Source organism: Numida meleagris, chromosome 24 (assembly GCF_002078875.1).
Source record: "Numida meleagris isolate 19003 breed g44 Domestic line chromosome 24, NumMel1.0, whole genome shotgun sequence".
Classification (NCBI taxonomy): domain Eukaryota; kingdom Metazoa; phylum Chordata; class Aves; order Galliformes; family Numididae; genus Numida; species Numida meleagris.
The window spans coordinates 1461512-1480166 of NC_034432.1; the positions used below are offsets into that span (position 1 = coordinate 1461512).

At 55.8% G+C, this 18655-nt stretch overlaps 4 protein-coding genes across 5 annotated transcripts in view; all 4 read left to right on the forward strand.

Annotated features, from left to right (window-relative positions):
• On the forward strand, nt 58–6708 carry HORMAD1 (HORMA domain containing 1). The gene is made up of 13 exons (XM_021376694.1): nt 58–291; nt 833–977; nt 1273–1336; nt 1737–1773; nt 2124–2144; nt 2246–2272; nt 2564–2631; nt 2884–3035; nt 3557–3810; nt 4363–4426; nt 4718–4794; nt 5392–5475; nt 5944–6708. The coding sequence occupies exons 1-13, from the start codon at nt 259–261 to the stop codon at nt 6022–6024; spliced, it is 1107 nt and encodes a 368-aa protein (XP_021232369.1). The 5' UTR covers nt 58–258; the 3' UTR covers nt 6025–6708.
• GOLPH3L (golgi phosphoprotein 3 like) lies at nt 6983–10273 on the forward strand. Of its 2 annotated transcripts, none has more exons than XM_021376727.1 (5): nt 6983–7175; nt 7292–7462; nt 8887–9018; nt 9215–9329; nt 9614–10273. In XM_021376727.1, the coding sequence occupies exons 2-5, from the start codon at nt 7298–7300 to the stop codon at nt 10039–10041; spliced, it is 840 nt and encodes a 279-aa protein (XP_021232402.1). In that variant the 5' UTR covers nt 6983–7175; nt 7292–7297; the 3' UTR covers nt 10042–10273. The 2 variants fall into 2 exon arrangements, with proteins under 2 accessions (XP_021232402.1, XP_021232400.1); XM_021376725.1 differs by having other exon boundaries at nt 6984–7193.
• On the forward strand, nt 10814–15227 carry ENSA (endosulfine alpha). The gene is made up of 3 exons (XM_021376741.1): nt 10814–10998; nt 11348–11473; nt 13583–15227. The coding sequence occupies exons 1-3, from the start codon at nt 10942–10944 to the stop codon at nt 13751–13753; spliced, it is 354 nt and encodes a 117-aa protein (XP_021232416.1). The 5' UTR covers nt 10814–10941; the 3' UTR covers nt 13754–15227.
• The window catches only part of MCL1 (MCL1, BCL2 family apoptosis regulator), a 4913-nt gene continuing 4201 nt past the window's right edge, over nt 17944–18655 (forward strand). Inside the window, exon 1 of the mRNA XM_021376707.1 lies at nt 17944–18623. Coding sequence (XP_021232382.1) covers nt 18017–18623 — 607 coding nt within the window. The 5' untranslated portion in view covers nt 17944–18016. The remainder of the gene's footprint in view (nt 18624–18655) is intronic.

Below are 18655 nucleotides of genomic sequence, written 5' to 3' on the forward strand. Positions count from 1 at the left end.
CCGGCCCCCCCCCCCCCCCACACCAATTCCCTTTGCACACGGCACGAAGCGCCGCGTGCCGGGCCCTGGGGCAACGCCCCCCTCCGCCGCGCCGCGCTTTGCGCACGGCCCTTGAGCCGCGCTCAGCCGAAGTTACCTCAGGGCGGGCGGTTCCCGCCCTGGGCCGCGCCGCCTCCCGCCTGAGGAAAGCGTTGGGCGAGTCCCGGGGTGGGATCCGGCCGCGGGTCGGTGCTGCAGGTGCCCCGCTGAAGGGGAGCGATGGCGACCGCTCAGAAGCCAAAGAACTGTGTGGTACGGTTTATTTCCAACACGGCGCCTTACTTAAGGGAAAAGTAGCAAATCGTACCTGAAGTAACGCGCCCAGCTGCGTTGTAAGCTTTCTCCGTTTGAAGGTGTGGGACTAATTCCGTCTTTAACTACGAATAAAGTTGCCCAGCAGCAAAATAGGTTTACAAATCTGGAGTCTCTACCATTCTTGGTATAAATCAGTGATGTCTCGAAAGCATCGTAGCACCAACGTTAAGGACGGTGGGCGTGGGTTGGTAGTTGTACTTGACAGAATCATTAAGGCTGGAAAAGAAGGCAAAGAGAGCGGCCCAGCCCCATCCTTAGGCACCTCCAGGGCCGGGGCACCCACAGCTCTGTGCCGGTTGATCGCAGGCAGTTGATTTTAGAGGTCTTTTCCAGCCTCAGTGATGCTGTGAACGCGCTTGGCTTCGTAGGCACTGAAAGTCGCACCTGGCATTTAAACTGAAGCGTTCAGTGGGCGGTGGAGCAGGCTGCAATCCGTACAGGTTTGGTGTTGGAAGATGTCCTTTCTCCTTTCTCGCAGAGTGCAGTTGTATTTCCCAATAAGATATGCACGGAACAGCAGTCCCTGACTCTGGTGAAGCGGCTCCTGGCCGTGGCCGTGTCCTGCATTACGTACCTGAGAGGGATCTTCCCTGAAAGCGCCTATGGGACGAGATACCTGGATGGTAACGAGCTGTTCTCAGTCTTTTTCACATAACCAATGGGCACAGGGTTGTTGTTGAGTTTGTTCTGAAAGCCACTTTGTCCATTTAATTAAAGGCAGTAACTATTTCCCATGACCCTATTTAAACTTCACGGATACGGTCGTTATTGGATGCTATTAAAGACAACGGTGATGCTAATTCAACAGTTAGAACATTTACACTTTAATGTATGCTTAACAGAGATCCCGGAGAATGAACTTCACTTTCAGTGCTGTTGTTTTTGTCCTTAAAGATGACTTTTTCCTTTTGTTTTGAGATCTCTGCGTCAAAATCTTGAGGGAAGACAAAAACTGCCCCGGCTCGACTCAGCTGGTGAAATGGTACGTGAACCACACAGCGCTTACTGTGCGAATTCGGAAAGACAGCTTCCTAGTTAGCAGCTGTAAGGAAAACTTCACCTTGTGGAAGCGAGTAAGCGTCCAGGTTGTGTTCTTAGTGCCCCGTCTTCACTGGTTGTGACAAAGTTCTTGTCATGCTTTAATCGGTAATAACACACAGTGAGGTATCAGAAATGGGGTGGCCAGCACATGGATGGTTGCAGCCATGGGACAGCATCATGTACACACCGCAGAATTCCTGAGGGTTGAATGTATTCAAAAGAACTGGAAGGAAGGAGCGTGATTGCTTCTTGTTTGCATGTTACGTGAGAAGCAAACTGACACTGGAAGTGAAGCTGGTGGGAATTAGGACGAGCTGGGTGATGTTGTTTGCTTTTTGCAGGATGTTAGGATGCTACGATGCCTTGCAGAGGAAATACGTAAGTCTTCCAGTGTTATTCAGCTATTTCAGGTGCATTTTAACATTCAGTTTTGTAATTCCACTGCTTGCCACTGCAGCTGGGGGAGTTTCTGGTTGCAGGATAACTGTTCTTCAGTGCACTAAACCAGCTAAAGTGTGGGAGTTCAGGGTGGTACTCCTTGTGTGCTGGATCTCTTGAAGCCAAATAAGCAAATCCTTTCTCAAAGAGATGAGCCCCACATGCGAAGAGCTTGATTGCTTTGAGTAGGCCTAGAGTGGTCATGATTGGTTCTGAGGGCTGGGGAAACAAAACAGCTAGTGAAGCAGAAGTGGGCTGCCTGACATTGTTCTTCTCTTTGCTTCTCACAGCTAAGAATGGTTGTCCTAGCGGTAAGTGTGATCAGACAGTAAGGCACTTGTATTCAAAGGTGGGTGCTTAGGTGTGTGTATGCATCTTAATCTGTTCCCTGCCCTTCCTTTTAAACCTCCAGGTCTACACCCATCAGGATGATCCTCAGGTAAATCTGGTAGAGTAAGAACGGTTGGATAGGAAACCTCGGTCTAAAAACTTCGAGTTTCTTTCACGTGAATTCACCCTGGCAATTCCTGGCACAACTTCATTGCGCTCTGATGACTGTTATGTGTGTTAAAAGTGTTAAGGATTCTAATGCTGTGTTTCAATGCGTTGGACAAGAGTTAAGAGTGATCATGTGGTTTAAATAAAGGTTAGTAGGGGAGCGGGTAGAAGCGGCAGCAGTACTCGTTTCCCTGACAGCTGATAATTTAATAATGACTGCATTTGTTTGCAGACAATTACAGAATGTTACCACTTCAAATTCAAGTACACCCCCAATGGGCCGGTCCTGAATTTCAGCAGGTACTCTCACCCTGCCCTGCCCAGGAGTTTTATCAGAGTGTAGAAACTCTGGGTTTTCTCCTTGGCCTTTCTCTAATTCTAGAACATAAGACTAATTTATCAGCGTGGTCTCTTAGTTAGACTTATTTTTAAAACACGGCGAATCATTGCAGCGTTTTAACTCGATCTTTGAGGTTTTAACTTGCGCAACAGTTGTGTGTTTGAAAACAGAAGCCCTTTAGTCCGTATGAAAGCTGAACGTTTTCTTTGCAGTAAGAGCAAGGAGAGCGATTCCCCCATCAGCTGCGCGGACACCAAGAAGGCAAGCATCCTCCTCATCCGCAAGATCTACGTTCTAATGCAGAACTTGGGTCCGCTGCCAAACAACGTCTGCCTGACCATGAAGCTGTTCTACTACGACGAAGGTTGCGTTTCCCCATCGCGTTGGCTCACCGGCTGTGCTTAGACACTTGAGAGCAGCTAAAAGAAATAATTGAATGTGTAATCTCTGGGATTTGCTAAGTTTTCGTGGGTCTAATTATTTCTCAGGACAGTTCCTGTAATCCAAGGGGTGCTGATCTGATCTCACAGCAGGAATGCATCCTTACAGCTGACTTCATAGGAACGAGGGTTTCAGGGGCAGATTGAGTTTTCCTGAGCTTCCATTAGGAAGTGATGTGGGCCAGAAGAGCGCAGCTGGCACTGCTCTGTAAATGTCTGACAATAGCTGCTGCTTTTTCGTTTTTAAAGGAACTTCTAGCTCATCTGCTTGCCTGTTGTAAACTGTTCCAAACAGTTTTGTGTTTCCCTGTGGTACAGGGAGAGAACTTCATTTAGTACGAATGGAATATTGGTAATTCCTTTCCTTCCACACGCATTTTTAATGGCTTTAGATTTAAGGGGGAAAAGTCTTAACCCCGTGAGCTGAACTGGTTTTCCCCTGCAGTTACACCGCCTGATTATCAGCCCCCTGGCTTTAAGGAGGGTGAATGCGAGGGGATGATATTCGAGGGAGAGCCCATGTATCTGAACATGGGCGAAGTGCCGACGCCTTTCCACATGCTGAAAGTGAAAATCACAACGGACAAACAGAGGATAGAAAACTGTGATGAAAGCATTCTGAAGCAGAGAGAGCCCGACCTGCCCCTGCCGGTGCTCACGGGGGCTGGAGGTGAAGGAGAAGGCGGCCAGCACGTGAAGGTAAGAGCTCAAGAGCTTTTGCAGCTTTTGGAACTGTTTTTCATCTATATTCTGGAAGGGGGATGTTAATTCTGGTGCATCTATTAGTATGGTTTTCTGTTATTAATAAGGGATGTGGTATTTCTGTGTAACTTTAAGAAGATGATGCGTCTTCAAGGTTTCCTTCTACTGTTTATTACAGTTTTTTTGGACTGATGTTTTTCAGTAATTGAATTCCATGTATGCCTGCTTGCATTGATGAGGAAGTAACACTCTGAAGCCTGGAGGCATTCAAGGCCAGACTGGATGCGGCTCTGGGCAGCCTGGCCTAGTGGTTGGCGACCCTGCACTTGGCAGGGGGGTTGAGACTCGATGATCTTTGAGGTCCTTTTCAACCCAAGCCATTCTATGATTCTATGAACACTGAGCTGGGCTGCACATCCCATATCAGATTCAAGAGCTTCATAAATACCTTTTGTTTCACTTAGAATCCATCTCAGAAGACCTGACTCCTGTGAGCAGGGGCTCTCTTCTTCTGTCTGCAGGAAGTAATGGGCTGCGTTCTCATTCTAGGAAGGTCCCGCATTAGGTAATAGAGCAGGAGATGATGCTCACGCAGACACTTTGGAGGCTCAAGGTAGAGCTTGCATATTGTTATTTCTATTTGAGGGGTTTACAAGGCTGTCTGAAAACATGCTGCTGTCATCCTGCAATCCTTCACCTCTTTTCCATGGCTGAGGAACGTTAATCTTGAACCAGTTTGTGCTGATCTGTGGATTGCAGGAAAAACCAGCATGGATCAGAAACGGGAGAAAGCTCCCGTTCTCTCAATTGGTGCTGCATGTTTCCTCCCCAGCATCGAAACACTTCAGCGGTGTGAGGCTGGAAGTGTCTTGCTGACACTGTGCTTTACTTCTCTTTCTTACAGAGGAGAATTTTCCTTGTGGAAGGGATGGAGTTTTGGAGGCCAGGGAGAACAGGAATCAGTACTTTTCCAACCCTCAGGTGTGAAAGCTGCTCGCTGCTGTCTGAAGCTTTGCTGCAGCCTTCGTGCAGCTCTCTCCTCTGGTTGTGTATCCTGAGTTGCTCCGAGTGATTAATCAGTCATCTGCTGACGGTTTATTTACAACAGTGTTTCAGACAAGAAAACACAATTTGCAGTATATTACAAATGTGGCTGGTATTCTGAAGCAGTCACAAGGCACAGCAGAGAGCTGCTACTCTGCTTAGTTTGCAAAGCAAACAGGGGACCTGGCTGATACTGAGAGAATTGGGAATTTATCAACTTTGTGTTCACAAATTGCCATAGAACGCTCTGCCTGACAGAGATCAGCACTGACCAATCAAAACTTGATTAAAACCTAACGATGCAGGCTTATCGTTCAGGCTTGAAGCTCAGACTGTGCTCCCTGAAAATGGGAAGACTGCTTCAAACACAGATGCTGAAGGTTCTTAAAGCAGAACAGCCCCAGATACCTGAGTGGTTTCCTGCAGCGCTTTGCACTGACAGCACCGAAGCCTGCTGTGTCCTCCGTGCTCTGGCTGGTTGGTTGTTCTACTGCTGTCACAAGGCAGCATTTATGTCCTGCTTATTTTCTTTAGGTTGATCATCTGGCAAGGAAGACGTCTGAGCTTAACATGTCAGAAAGCAGGACAAGAAGTGGGAAGTTATTCCAAGCCTACGCTGTGAGTATCAGTTTGTCTTTCCTTCTCTAAGGTGTTTTCTGCTCCAGTGAATGGAACTGGTGGCTTTACTACACTTCATGCTGCAAGAATGAAATTCTCGTTGCCTCGATTGATGAACTTCAGCACGTCCTGATCCTTAGTGTCAAACCAAAGAGTTAAAAGCTGAGCACAGGTTGAGGAAAAATTCATTCGGATTGATTGATGTTTTCTTGAGAACGTAGCCAAGTTCCCTGCTGCCTCAATCCGTTGTTGAGAGGAGATGTGGCAGCAGGGAGCCGGGTTGCTCTGGTCTTGCAGATGGAGCAGGAGCGGTGCCCGGGCTGGGCTCTGCCCTTGGGGGTGGCACTGGGTGCCCCTGGTCTCCGCAGCGCTCGGTGCAGCTCCATCCTTGCAGGGTGGTTCTCTCTGTGGTCAGCTCGGTGACGGCGTGGGCCAGGCGCTGTGACGCGGTTCCCGTTCTGTTGGCAGGTTCCTCAGGGTGAGCTCTCGTCCAGTCAGGACGTGCTGCCAAAAAGGAGGAAAATAAGTGAGCCAAAGGAGCAGTTCTAGACACCCATCTCCCTGCTGCGTGCCTCGCAGGGCGCCGCTCCACACCGCTTCCTTTTTGCTGTTTAATGTCAGTGTTCATATTTAAATACCTCCCGGGGATTTCTTGTTCTATTGCTAGTGAAAACGTAGTGGATTTAAGGAAAGAAGTCTGTCAGGAAGCTCAGATGAAGAAATCAGAAGTGAGTTTCTATGGGGGGGTTGCAGCCCCATCAAGAAGGACAGACAGAATGCTGCTGCAGTTCTGATCAAATTTCTGGTCTTGCAGTTCTTGCTTGTCTTGGGAAACGAGCAGAGCTGGAACGGTTGGAGGTGCCTGATTCTTTGCATTTCTTCCAGACCAAAGTACAGGCGTCCTTCATACCGTTAATTACATATCCCATGCCAAATGCAGGAAGGCACAGGGCTGCATGGGTATCTTTAATTGCTGGCAGCTGTTTGTCAGAATGGCGTAAGAGGATTTGAAGTAGGAGTGTGTATTTCAGTGGAGTGACTCATTGCAGGAGTTGGAAAAGGTGCTGCTGTTATTCTACCAAAGTAACTGTTAATTTTTGAGCTACTATAGAACTGGAGTGAAGCTGTCTCTGTGTTGCTCGGAGCTGCTGCTCTGTTTCGGTGTGGATAGCTGAACGTTTCTTGACACGTTTGAATTTGTCCCATTTTATCACATTAAAACAGCGTTATTCAGCAGTTGGTCGCTGTCTTTCCTTTATGCTGTGACTGGAGCACATTCAGCAGCATTAATAAAACACGGGGCCTGTTGTGGTTGCTCGGTGTCGTTCCTGTTCTCGTCTGTGTGGGTCTGACCCCACCTGGGAATGGTCAGAGCAAAGAGGGCCAAAAAAAGGCGGTGGTGGGGCCCGGTGCTCGCAGTGCTTATCTCTGCTGAGCACTGGTGGCATGGGCGTGGGATGGCTCTGAGCAGGCCCTGCGACTTTGGGAGTGTGTGAGGGGTTGGTGGCAGCTCCGGGGCTGCAAAACTCGACCCGGGGCCTTGTGCCCCCTGGGCCCGGAAGCCCTCGGGGCAGGATCTCCCTCCCGGTGGCGGCTCCGATTCCTGGTTCCCTTCCTGGAGGTGCAGTCGTCTGAATCAACACGTCACCGTGTGGCAGCGGCCGCTCCCTGCTGCTGGCTCCGCAGCTGCCCTGGTCCAGGTGAGCTGAGAACTCCGGGTAAGAGGGGCAGTGTCCCCTGTCCTCCACGGAGGCTGCGCTTTGGGTCGGGCTGTTGCTGTACCGCTCGCTCTTGCACCTCTGTTCTTTCTCCCCAGGTGGGGATGACGACGCTCACACGTCGAGGATGGCGTGGGGACAAGAGGGCTGAGTGTGAGGAGGAGGCGGCTGCGGACAGGGAGCTGCCCGACGAGGACTCTGACAACTCCAAAGCCCCCCGCCTCACGCTGATGGAGGAGGTGCTGCTCCTGGGGCTGCAGGACAAGGAGGTGAGCGAGGCTCCAGGCGAGCAGCGGCTGAAGGGGTTGTGCGAGTTCCCCTGAGCCCTGCCCAGCTCAAGCACCCCCCAAAAACCCCCCGCCAGTGGCTCAGAGGGAGCTGTGGGGCTCAGTGGGGCAGCTGAGGGTCACTTGCAAGCACTGCCCGGTGGCAGCTCTGCCCTGGGGATGGTGGGAAGCCGCAGGGGCTGTGCACTGTTGTAATATCGCTGTCTGTAGAGCATTTACTCTGGGGGTTCCTGAGCTTTGCAGTTGTTTTCCTGGGGGTGCTCCCTGCACAGCGCCCAGCTCGGACTGTTCCCTCTGCGCTCTCAGCCTGTGGCTGTGGGCTGGTGGCTGCCCTGCCTGGGGAGCCAGGGTAAGCATAGGGCTCATGAGCTGAGCAGGAGACACAGGAGAGCAGAACGCTGTGCAGGGAGCCTGGAGGAAATATTGGAGAGCAGCCTGGGAGCGCCGTGCAGTTTGCGTTCTCCCTGGGCTACGTTAAACATTCTGTGTGTGGTTAAGTGTGTTCCTGGGAATGGATCTTTGGCCAGCAGGAAATGAAGCGAGCACAATAGATAAGGGGAGAACAAGACTTTTCACACGCCTTCTTTGTTTTTGGTGTTTTCTTTTTTTCCCCGTCCTGTCCTTCCACAGTCCTCCCATTGGGCAGCAGAAGCCTGGCAGCGAGCTGGGCTCCCTCACACAGCACAGCCCCAGCAATCCTGTGGGCTCATGGTTTGGCTGGTGGAAAAACAAACCAGACAATTTTGGGCAAATCCAATGAGCCCACGGTGCAATCTCATTCTTGTCCATTCTGTCACGATTCTGACGTGAACCCAGGGGCTTTCAGCTTACCTGATTTCAGACCCTTAAAATTCAGGGTGGGAATGCACCTTCCAGCCCAACAAATCAAAACCTTTGGTGACCTCTGTGCTCTTTTTTTTTTCTTGGGAAATTTATTCCTTAAATCCACCTGCAAAAAAAAAAAAAAAAAAAGCCCAGTGCATCTGCCATGATGGAAGGAAGCGGGGCGGGTTGTCCAAACGTGAAGAGTTGCTTTGTCTTTACTCACCAGGAAATGAAGAAAGCAAATAGAGATTTTAACTTGATTTTATGGTTCTCTGTGCTGAGCGAGCTGAACAACACAGCGTTTACAGGCGCTGTGCAAACAGACACACTGGGGAATTTATCAGTTACACCAGTGCCAGGGAGAGAGGGATTCACTGCCCTGATCCTGGTGGCAGCACTGTAGCTGGTACAGGGCAGGTGGTGGTGGCTGTGGAGCTGAGCTTGCCCTGCTCACAGTGTGATAAGGGCTCGAGGGGGGGGAAAGGCTCCTGGCTGGAGCGGGATGTTGGAGATACAGCGCTGGGGAGGGCCGGGTCTCGTCCCTCCTGTCCCCAGCTCCGTGCCTGTCCCCTTGCTTGCAGGGCTACCCCTCCTTCTGGAACGACTGCCTGTCCCCCGGCCTGCGCGGTGGCATCCTCATCGAGCTGGCGCTGCGGGGCCGCATCCAGCTGGAGCCGCTCACAGCCAGGAAGAAGCGGCTGCTGGACAGGAAGGTGACAGCAGTGGGGCTGAGGCGGTGGTTTAATGGGTCCCAGGCATCGTGTGTCCCCCGTGGTGGCTTCCCCGTGACACTGTGCTGGGTGGCTCTGGCTCAGGGCTTTGCCCGCCGGTGGGTGTCCCGCTGGTGGCACATCTCGTGTGTCTGCCCATGCCTGGGCCTTACACCGTGTTCCTGGTTGGTTCTCACAGGTGCTGCTGAAGTCGGCTGCTCCCACTGGCGATGTCCTCCTGGATGAGACCCTCCAGCACATGAAAGCCTCCGAGTCCTCAGAAACGGTGCAGACCTGGATAGAGCTGCTCACAGGTGGGTCCAGGGAGAAGGAGAGCGCAGACTCCTGGAAGGGTTTGGGTTGGAAGGTACCTTACAGACAGTCCGCTTCCGTCCCCTGCCGTGAGCAGGGACGCTTGGTCCGGGGCTGGGGCACCCACGCTGCTCTGGGCAGCAGTGCCAGCGTCTCACCGCCCTCCGGGTGAAGAATTTCCTCCTTGCACCTGACCTGAATCTCCCCTCCTTGAGCTTAAAGCTGTTCCGTTTACCCATTCCACCCCAGCTCTGCTGTGATCTCACGGTTCTGTGATTCTCCCCAGGGGAGACCTGGAACCCCTTCAAGCTGCAGTATCAGCTGCGGAACGTGCGTGAGCGTGTCGCCAAGGGCCTGGTGGAGAAGGGGATCCTCACCACGGGGAAGCAGAGCTTCCTGCTCTTCGACATGACCACTCACCCCGTCTGTGACGCCACTGAGAAGCAGCGCCTGCTGAGGAAGCTGCAGGACAGTTTGTTGGAGCGCTGGACGGGGGACCCGCGCCGCATGGAGCGTAGGTTGCTGGCGCTGCTGGTGCTGGCCCACGCCTCGGATGTGCTGGAGAAGGCTTTGGGCAGCCTGGAGGACACGCAGTATGAGACGGCCACGAGCAGGGCCAGGGATGTGCTGGAGGCCGACCCGGAGCTGGAGGCGGCCCAGGGCAGAGGGACGGAGGTGATCTGGGCTGTGCTGGCGGCTTTCAGCCGGGCCTAGGTCCTGGGGGTGTCCAGTGGAGGTGGCTGGGGGCTGTGGGCCCACGCATGGAGCTGCTCCCCCGGGAAGGGCCCTGTGCCCCCCAGGGGCTGCGTGCGGAGCCTCCCTCTTCTCCCCACTGCATTGGGACTGGAACTCGGTGCCTTCGGGGCTGTGGGTGCTGGGGGCAGCTCAAGGGCTCCCTTGGCCTCTGTGTCAGAGAGGAAGGGAAAAGATGGTGATTTTTTTTTAATTACTGTTTTTTTTTCCTCTCTTCCGCTCCTGGGCGCTGTGAATGCATTCCTTTGCCTCCTGCAGCCGTTCCCTCAGGGTGCTGCCTCCGCGGTCGCTCAGCCCCTCCTTCCCGTGGATTTGGGGGCGGGAGGAGGGGGGCAGCGCCAGCGCTGGGCATCGCGGGGCTCTGGGGACGGCGCGGGGCTGCGTCACAGCGTGGGGTCGGGGAGGACCGGAGGCGCTGGGGGTAGAGGGGCTACTGGTTCTGCTGTGCCCTTATTGTCCACCAGGGGGCGCCCGCTGCCAGGGCCTGCTCGGCAGCCGGCCTGTGGGCACGCCCCTCCTCCTCGACCTTTCTGCTTATTGGTTCTTCTCACTGTCCATCAAGCTCAGAGCCCCGCCCCCCACGCAGTCCCGCCCTCAAGGTGCTGCCTCACTTCCCATTGGCTCCGGCAGCTACGCCCAAGGCGGCCAAGCCCGGCCCTTTTCCCCGCCCTCCGCGAGCCCTGGTTGGTCGTGCGTGACGTCATCACGACCTCCCCTCTGTGCCCATTGGACAAGCGCCTGTCTCTCACGCAGCCGGGGTGTCAGGGGGCGGTGGCGGCCATTTTGGAGCAGAGCGCACGGCCGATAGGCGCGCAGGGAGCGCGGAGGCAGCGCGGAGCCGCAGGGCCGCCTCCCCCCGCCATGGCCGCCCCGCTGGGTACCGGCGCCCGCGCGGAGGACTCCGGGCAGGAGAAACAGGTGAGGAACCGCGTGGCGGGCCCTCCCGCTTCCCATTGGCTTGACAGCGCGCCACTCTTCTCTGCCCTGTGCGCCGGTTGGCTCCTGCTGTCGTTGTTCTAGCCTCTCATTGGTTGCGGGGCTGGCGCTAAGGCGGGACTTCCGGGAGGGGCGGTAGGGTCTTGTGCGACGCTGGGGTTGGGGGGCCGGGCTGTGTACGGCCCCGGTGTGGGCCGAGTGCCCGCGGAGTCGGGTGCGCTCCTTCGGGCCGCGTGTGGACGAGGCCCCGCGGGGCTGAGGGATATCAGTCTCCTCGGTCGTTTTGGTCTCCCGTGGGGCCGAAGCGCTTACACCCGCCGCTGCCTTTCAGGACTCGCAGGAGAAGGAAACCGTCAACCCGGAGCGGGCCGAGGAGGCGAAGCTGAAGGCCAAGTACCCCAACCTGGGCCAGAAGCCCGGCGGCTCCGACTTCCTCATGAAGAGGCTGCAGAAAGGGGTACTTACTGCTCACTGTCAGCTCTGCGTTCTCCATGCAGTGGGCCCGGGGGCGTCGTGCCAGCGCTCACAGCATCACAGAACCGTGGGGGCTGCCCCGTGCCCCTTGTCCTGGCGCTGGGCACTGTCCCGGCCTCCTGACCCCTGCCCTGATCAGATCCCCCTCAGCCTTCTGTACTCCTGGCGAACAGCCCCAGGGCTCTCAGCCATTCCCCGTCAGGAGATGTTCCATGCCCAACACGGGGCTCTCCCAGCAGTTCTTAGTGTGCCTGGAACTGGGGAGCCCCGTGCTGGGCCCAGTGCTGCAGCTGTGCGCTCCCCAGGGCAGAGCAGAGGGGAGAGGCCCCTCCCTTCCCTGCTGGCTGCTCTCTGGGCTGCGCACCCCAGGGTCATGGGGCTTCTTGGCCACCAGGGCACACTGCTGGCTCACAGTCAGCCTCGTGGCCACCAGGACGCCTGAGTCATTCTCTGTAGAGCTCTGCCTGAGCCAAAAAACCTAACCCACTTGAGCACGTGAGTTAGAGATGTGCACACACTTTCTCTCAGTTGGAGAAACGTGGGGAGAAATGTGCAGATTCCCACAGCCTTCTGCTGTGTCCGGGTGTTTCTCTCTGCTCTGCGTTTTGCCCTTATTCTGGGCTGGTACAAAGGGCATGGGAGACACCAGCAAGTCAGCAGAAAATGCCAGTCCTATGGCTGTGCTCCCTGGTAAAGTAATTAAATCCTTTCTGAAGAACCCTCTGCAGCAGCTTGGGTTGCAGCTGAAGGCTCTTCTCCTTGCACAGGTGATGCAGAAATTCCTTGGAGCCATCACCTGCGTGCTTGAATTCCTTGACCACCTTGTGCTGCTGCTCCTGGTGCAGCCACCTCACTGAGCTGCCCCTGTGTGTGCTGCTTTGCTGATAGGAATGCTGGTAATGCTGTTTTAGGTACCAGCTCCTAAAGCAAGTACAGAAGTGAGGGTTTAATTGTTTGGCACCAGGCAGGAAAGGGCTTTAGGGCTGGGCTGGGCTTTGTGGGGCCTTCAAAAGCTGATTGCAGCACCACGGCATCACAGAGTATCCTGAGGTGGAAGGGACCCACAGGGATCACCAAGTCCAAATCCTGTCTCCACACATGAGCACCCAAAGTTCAAGCAGTATTTCTCAGAGCATTGGCCGAACTCTGCTTGTACGTTTGCCCTTTGCTCTGCTGTCAGCAGGGCAAGGCAGTGCTGTGGGGTGCACAGAGTCACGGGCAGCGTGCGTGGCGAGGGAGCGGAATGCCCTTCGCACTGCATGTCAGTGGTGCTGGGAGGTGCCCCAGGGTCACATCTCTGCAGGCATTTGCCCGCTTGGTTTCAGCTGCAGGAGTCTGTGTGGGCTGTGCGCTGGGTTGTGCTCGCTGGGGAGGACGTCCCGCCTTTGTCCCACAGGCTCATCTGTTTGCCAAACTGGAATAAAACTAAATCAGCAAATGTTCCCCAGCTGTGCTGCTGTAGCTGAGCCTGTCTGGAGGAGCCTGCTGACGCAGCGTCTGCCCCGCAGTCGCTGTTAGAATCACAGAATCATAGAATGGGCTGGAAAGAACCCCAAAGCCCCCCCAGCCCCACCCCTGCCATGGGCTGGGTGCCCCCCCACTAGCTCAGGCTGCCCAGGGCCCCATCCATGGATGGGGAACCCACGCTGCTCTAGGCAGCAGTGCCAGGGCTGCACCGCCTCTGGGTAAAGAATTTCCGCCTCATATCTGACCTAAATCTCCCCTTGTTTAGCTTACAGCCATTCCCTCTTGTGTCGCTGTCTGCCTGTGTAAGAAGTTCCTCTCCCACCTGTTTATAAGCTCCCATCAAGTACTGGAAGGAGAGGGGACGGGGATGTAGGCTGCTGGGGCTGCTGGCTGGGGTGAGACACCTGGGCCGCCCTGGGCGTTGCAGGGAGCTGCTGAATAAAGGCCCTGCAGGTCCCTACAGCTGCCTTGGACTTTCCCCTTGCATGTTGTTTCAGTGATAAGTTTTGGGTGTTAGCCATTACAGCTTCTTAAAGGTGTGTGTTTGTGGCCCAGCGTGTGCAGCTTGGCCATCCCTCTCCTGCAAAGTGCTTCAGAGTAACCTGAACTCCTCTTCCTCTTTCAGCAAAAATACTTCGATTCTGGTGACTACAACATGGCCAAGGCGAAGATGAAGAACAAGCAGCTGCCGACTGCGGGGCCGGACAAGAACCTGGTGACAGGCGACCACATCCCCAAGCCGCAGGACCTCCCCCAGAGAAAATCCTCGCTTGTCGCCAGCAAGCTGGCAGGGTAGCCTACACTCATGGGCTGTTTTGTTTTTTTTCCTATTTTCTTTTCTCTTTTGGTTAATTGGATTGAACTTCACTGTACCATAGAGCTGGGAGCACCAGAATCCACATAGTTATACAAGTATTTATAGCAAACACACACCACAACCGAGAAGAACGTGAGATGTCAGTAGCCCAGGCCACGCAGGCAGACCCTTGGTGGATTTGGTTGCGCATTTGCTTTTCGCGAGCCGGTTTGCTGCCTTAACTCTCACGCTGCTCAGAACCACCCCTGCCCGCAGTCGCTGCAGCGCTGCATCCTTCCCTGCAGCGTGGTGGCCCTGAGGGAAGCGAGGAGTGCTGGGAGGAGGCGCGTGGTGCCATCGTGTTGTGTTCTTCAGGTGTCTGTAGGGGAAGATGCAGAGGGGGAAGTGGCAAAAGCTGTGATAGCCGGCCTGCAGTCTAGTTAGGTGTGCGTGTGTTAGACTTCTCAATTGAGTAGTTGAGGTGGGAGCGTGGCTGCAATGGAGGGCGGCAGCCCTGGAGGTTTTGCGGGCAGTTTCTCTCTGCCTGCTCTGTCCTTCCTGCTGAGGATGCCTGCGGTGGTGAATGGAGCATGGTGGGCGCCGCAGAGCGTGGTTGGAGCCCCATCCTCTGCTCCACGGGGCCCTGCTCAGAGCCTGGGGCTTGGTGCTTGCAAAGCACGGGGCTGGTGGGGGGTGAGATAGATGTGAGCTGTGAGAGCAGCGGGACAGAGAGGGGCACCCCAGGGAGGAGAAAGAGCGTGGAGATGAGAGAGAGAGAGAGAAAATTAATAGAGGCAAATTAGCGTTGGCAGTGTCATGCACCCTTGGCTTGAGGTTCTTTTGTTTTTTCTCCTTTTTTTTTTTTTTTTCTCTCTTGCCTTTTTGTTTCAGGCTTGAAAAAAGCAAACAGAATGAGGTCAGCGTGGTGGCTGCAGCTTGCAGAGCAGGGCGCACTTGGTGCCTGCGTGGTGCTGGTGAAGCAGCTCCAGGTGCGGGGCTTTGGGCTGAGGTGCAAGCACCGAGTCCAAGCTAGGTTTTAAAAGGCTCTAGAGGTCGAGCAGGCAGTGTTGGTTTTGGGGAGTTCTATTGGATCCGGAGAAAATGCAGGAGGGAGGCAGCGGGTGATGCCCTGCACAGCTTTCCTCACATGTGATCCTGGCTGGGTTGCTCACAGAGCTGTACTGCGCATCGCACTTCTGTGCTGCTGCTCTGAGCAAGGCCGTGCTTGAACACTCACATTTGCTGTTGAGGGGTTTGTCAGTGACCCTGAGCGAGGAGCTGTGGCCCCACGGCCATGGACTTCCCTTCGAGGAGTGTGGCAGGGATAGGCACTGTGCCTCGTGCTCAGCTCCTTGCCCAGCCCCGTGCTACCTGGCCGTGCAGCCTCCTAGGATGCTCTGCTGTTGGTCCCAGCTGCATTGTAAATAGATACGAATCATATATACAAATATATATATAATTTTTTACATCTTCATCTGTCTTCTTTTCTAGTGTGCTATGCCTTAGGGAAAAAAAAAAAAAAGAAGAGGGGAAAAAAGGAGAAAAATAGTGAAAAATGCAAAGTGGTGTTGCAGCTTGGGGCTGCCCCCGTGCTGCTGCCTGCGCCCACTGGGGACAGGGAGGGAACAGATAACGCTCTGACCACATCGCCCCTGCTTTGCTGGAAATGCCAAGCATGCTTGCGCAGCAGGAGGAAGTGATTGTGACAACACAGGATGAGAGCCAGCAACAGAAGTTCTGTAAAGTGACCATCGTGGGCAATGGGGTGACGTGTGTTCTGTCCCTGGAGCAGCAGGACGGTGTCTGCACTGGCTGTCCCCACGTCCATCACTTGCTGGACGGGGCATGATGGAATCTGACTTGGGTTTTAGGGCTGTTTGCATTTGCGTCCTCTTCTCCTGAGGTTTAAGTATTGCAAGGGTGAGGCTGACAGCTCGAGGTGAGGCAGCAGGAGAAAAGCCTTGGGTTCAACACCAGGTGTCCAAGGGTGGTTTTGGTGCTCAGTGAGCCCAAATGGGTTTCTTTCAGATGTGGAGGGCAGAAGTGGCTGTGCCTGCACCTCATCCTGCCCCAGCATCACGTTGTTTCTCAGCTGAGTGATGTGGGAGGCACAGTGGGAGGGGTTTTCCCCTCTCTTTCTAAAGCAATCTCGATTCCTTTCCGTGCCACGCACCAGGGGCTCTTGGTGCCCTCCAGAGGCCAGAGCTGCCCCATGGTGACGTCTCCCCTCACCAGGGCCGTGCTGCTGGCAGCGAGCCTGCAGCCTTCACTTGCCCACGTTTTCAACCCTGATGTCATACAGCCACTGGCGTCACTGGGGTTCAAAGGAATGCGCCGACCCTCCCCACAGCCCCGTCATCCCTTGCTATCAGACATCCTGCTCCCCTTTTCCCCACCCCGAATCGTCCGTTTCGCCGTCCCCTTAGTCCCGCTTCAAAGCGCGAGCCGGGTGTTTGCACAGGGACATGCTGTTCCAGCTGGGTGCCAAGTATGCGCCGGTGTTTGTTTGTGCTTTAGAGCTTGGCACTGCCGGGGAAATATGTGCTGGGCGCTGCCCCGAGCTGCTGGAGCGAGCTGAGCTCGCTTCTGTTATTGCTCTCAGTGCCAAGAATTCGCTTCCCGACAACGACACGTTCCTTGGGGCCACAGGAAGGGCTCTGGAGTGGGATTTCTCCTTCCAGACCCCGGTGTTGCTTGGTCCTGCTTCAAGAAGTAGGCAACAGGGCAAGGGATGCGTGGAGTTCACGCATGACCCCGTTCTTTTACAGTCTGGGGCAAAAGGGCGTTGGGGACGCTCGGGACAGGGCTGCGCCCTGCACTCACCACAGCTTCCTCTGCCAATGGGTGGTGACGCTCAGGATGGTGACAGAGACATGAGTTTGCAGCACTTTCGGCCCCCCCAAAATCACCTTCACATTGAGCTTTTCACACTGGAACTCTCCAGGTCCTTGCTGCCTCTCTGGAGGGGAAAGATCGGTCTCAGGGGCTCTGTGGGGTTTCCCAAGCACATCTGTCTGGCATTTTATCTCCACAGCTGGAGTTCCCCACATCCCACACATCACAATTGTGATGGGTTGGGCAGGGGTTTTCCTTGTTCTTTTTGTGGGGCCGTTTGCTTTCCACTTTCCCTTTTCTCGAGGTTTTGGGGGCGAGCCCACACTCCAAAAATAAACCAGAGTCCAGTCCCCATAGCTGCCTCGGGCTGACATCACCTTCCTGCGGTCCAAGGCTGCCTGCTGCACCCACACCAGGCATTCAGTGGCCTTTGGACTGAGCAGCAGCACGGCCCTTCTGGCAGGGAAACCCCTCCTCCTGAGGGGGCAACAGAGCGGGTGATGCCTCAGGGGTCCAATTTCCAGCACCCTGCCTGTCTCTGGGGACAAAAATCCATTGAGTCTGGAGCCGGTTGAGCTGCACTGGGAGCTTTGCTTCACGCCAGCACCTTGTCATTGCTCCTGGCCCTTTCGCAATGGTGGGGACGGAGCAGAACAAAGGTCTGGGGCTGCTGGGGGGAAAGAATCTAGAATGCTAGAGTGGCTTGGATTGGAAGGAACCTTACAACCCCCTCAGCCCCAACCCCTGCTGTGGGCTGGCACCAGTGCCTTGGGTGGCAGCTGCTGGTGGGGCCGTTTTCTCGGTGTGGTGCCCAGTGGGGCCGTGACTGGAGCTGGCGGAGGTGAGGACCCGGCTGGTAACGAGGTGAATGCACGGCAGCTCCCCACCAGCACAGAATCACAAATCATTAAGGTCGGAAAAGACCTCTTAAGATCATCAAATCCAACCGTGAACCCATCACCACTGCGCTCTTTTCTCAAGCACCTCCAGGGACGGCGACTCCACCACCTCCCTGGGCAGCCTATCCCAACGCCTGACCACGATTTTGGAGAAGATTCGTGATATCTATCCTGAACCTCCCAGGGAGGTAAGGCCTCCGTTCAGCCTCCTCTTCCATAGGACCTCCGCCGGTTTCCTCAGGCTCCCGCAGCCCTCAGCCGGCGGAGGGGGCTCGGGCCCACGTTGGGCAGCGGGGCTCGGGGCCGCTGTGGCCCCTTTTTCAGCCCCAAATTCCGCTTCCCGTCGCTTCGGGACGCATCGAGCGCTCAGCGGCCGCTCCCTGCCCCGCCCCCTTCCCCCCCCCCCCCCCCAATCCTCAGAGGCCGCACAGGAAGCGGAATTCGCCCGCCTCCTTAGCGTCACTGCAGCTACATAAGACTCCCAACTTCGCCCGCCCGCGCCACCCGCCGGCGGTGCTCCTTGGGCGCCATGTTTGCCGTCAAGCGGAACGCCGTTATCGGCTTCAACCTCTACTGCGGCGGAGGAGGCCCGGGCCTGGTGCCCGCTTCACCAGCAGGAGGCCAAGCCCCGCCGCCCGCCACCGCCACAGCCGCTCCGGCCGCCACCACCACCACCGCCGCTGAGGTACCGCGGCCGCTGATTGGCTCCGCGGGGCCGTGGGCTTCCGCCGTCCGCGCCGAGTCATCCCGCGCTCCCATTGGTTCCGCCGGGGCTCGCCGGGCGCCGCCGGACTCCGCGTCTCGTCCCGTCGCTCTGTGGAGCCCCGAGGAGGAGTTGGACGGCTGCGAGCCCGAGTCCGAGCGCGGCCCCGGCGGCGATTCGTTGCCCAGCACGCCGCCCGAGCTGCCCGACGAGCTGCCCGACGAGCTGCGGCGGGAATCCCTGGAGCTCATCCTCCGGTACCTCCAGGAGGCGGCGGGCGAGGCCGAGCCCGGTGTCAAAAAGCTTTTTCCGGGGCTCCTAGGAGGCCCCGGGCGGCCCGGCGGAGCGGGAGGCGCCGTCATGGAGAAAGCGCTGGAAACGCTGCGGAGGGTCGGGGACGGCGTGATGCAGAAGCACGAGTTGGCCTTCCAGGGTGCGTGGCACCGGGAAACGGGAGGGGAGGGA

What these genes read in the sequence shown, in the direction of transcription:
- GOLPH3L (XM_021376727.1), top strand. Translation starts at nt 7,298, where the DNA reads ATGACGACGCTCACACGTCGAGGATGGCGTGGGGACAAGAGGGCTGAG. An exon ending in TGGGGCTGCAGGACAAGGAG is followed by an intron (nt 7,463 to 8,886) that starts GTGAGCGAGGCT and finishes CCTTGCTTGCAG; the next exon opens with GGCTACCCCTCCTTCTGGAA. An exon ending in AGCGGCTGCTGGACAGGAAG is followed by an intron (nt 9,019 to 9,214) that starts GTGACAGCAGTG and finishes TGGTTCTCACAG; the next exon opens with GTGCTGCTGAAGTCGGCTGC.
- ENSA (XM_021376741.1), top strand. Translation starts at nt 10,942, where the DNA reads ATGGCCGCCCCGCTGGGTACCGGCGCCCGCGCGGAGGACTCCGGGCAG. An exon ending in ACTCCGGGCAGGAGAAACAG is followed by an intron (nt 10,999 to 11,347) that starts GTGAGGAACCGC and finishes GCTGCCTTTCAG; the next exon opens with GACTCGCAGGAGAAGGAAAC. An exon ending in TGAAGAGGCTGCAGAAAGGG is followed by an intron (nt 11,474 to 13,582) that starts GTACTTACTGCT and finishes TTCCTCTTTCAG; the next exon opens with CAAAAATACTTCGATTCTGG.
- HORMAD1 (XM_021376694.1), top strand. Translation starts at nt 259, where the DNA reads ATGGCGACCGCTCAGAAGCCAAAGAACTGTGTG. An exon ending in AGAAGCCAAAGAACTGTGTG is followed by an intron (nt 292 to 832) that starts GTACGGTTTATT and finishes CCTTTCTCGCAG; the next exon opens with AGTGCAGTTGTATTTCCCAA. An exon ending in AGACACTTTGGAGGCTCAAG is followed by an intron (nt 4,427 to 4,717) that starts GTAGAGCTTGCA and finishes TCTTTCTTACAG; the next exon opens with AGGAGAATTTTCCTTGTGGA.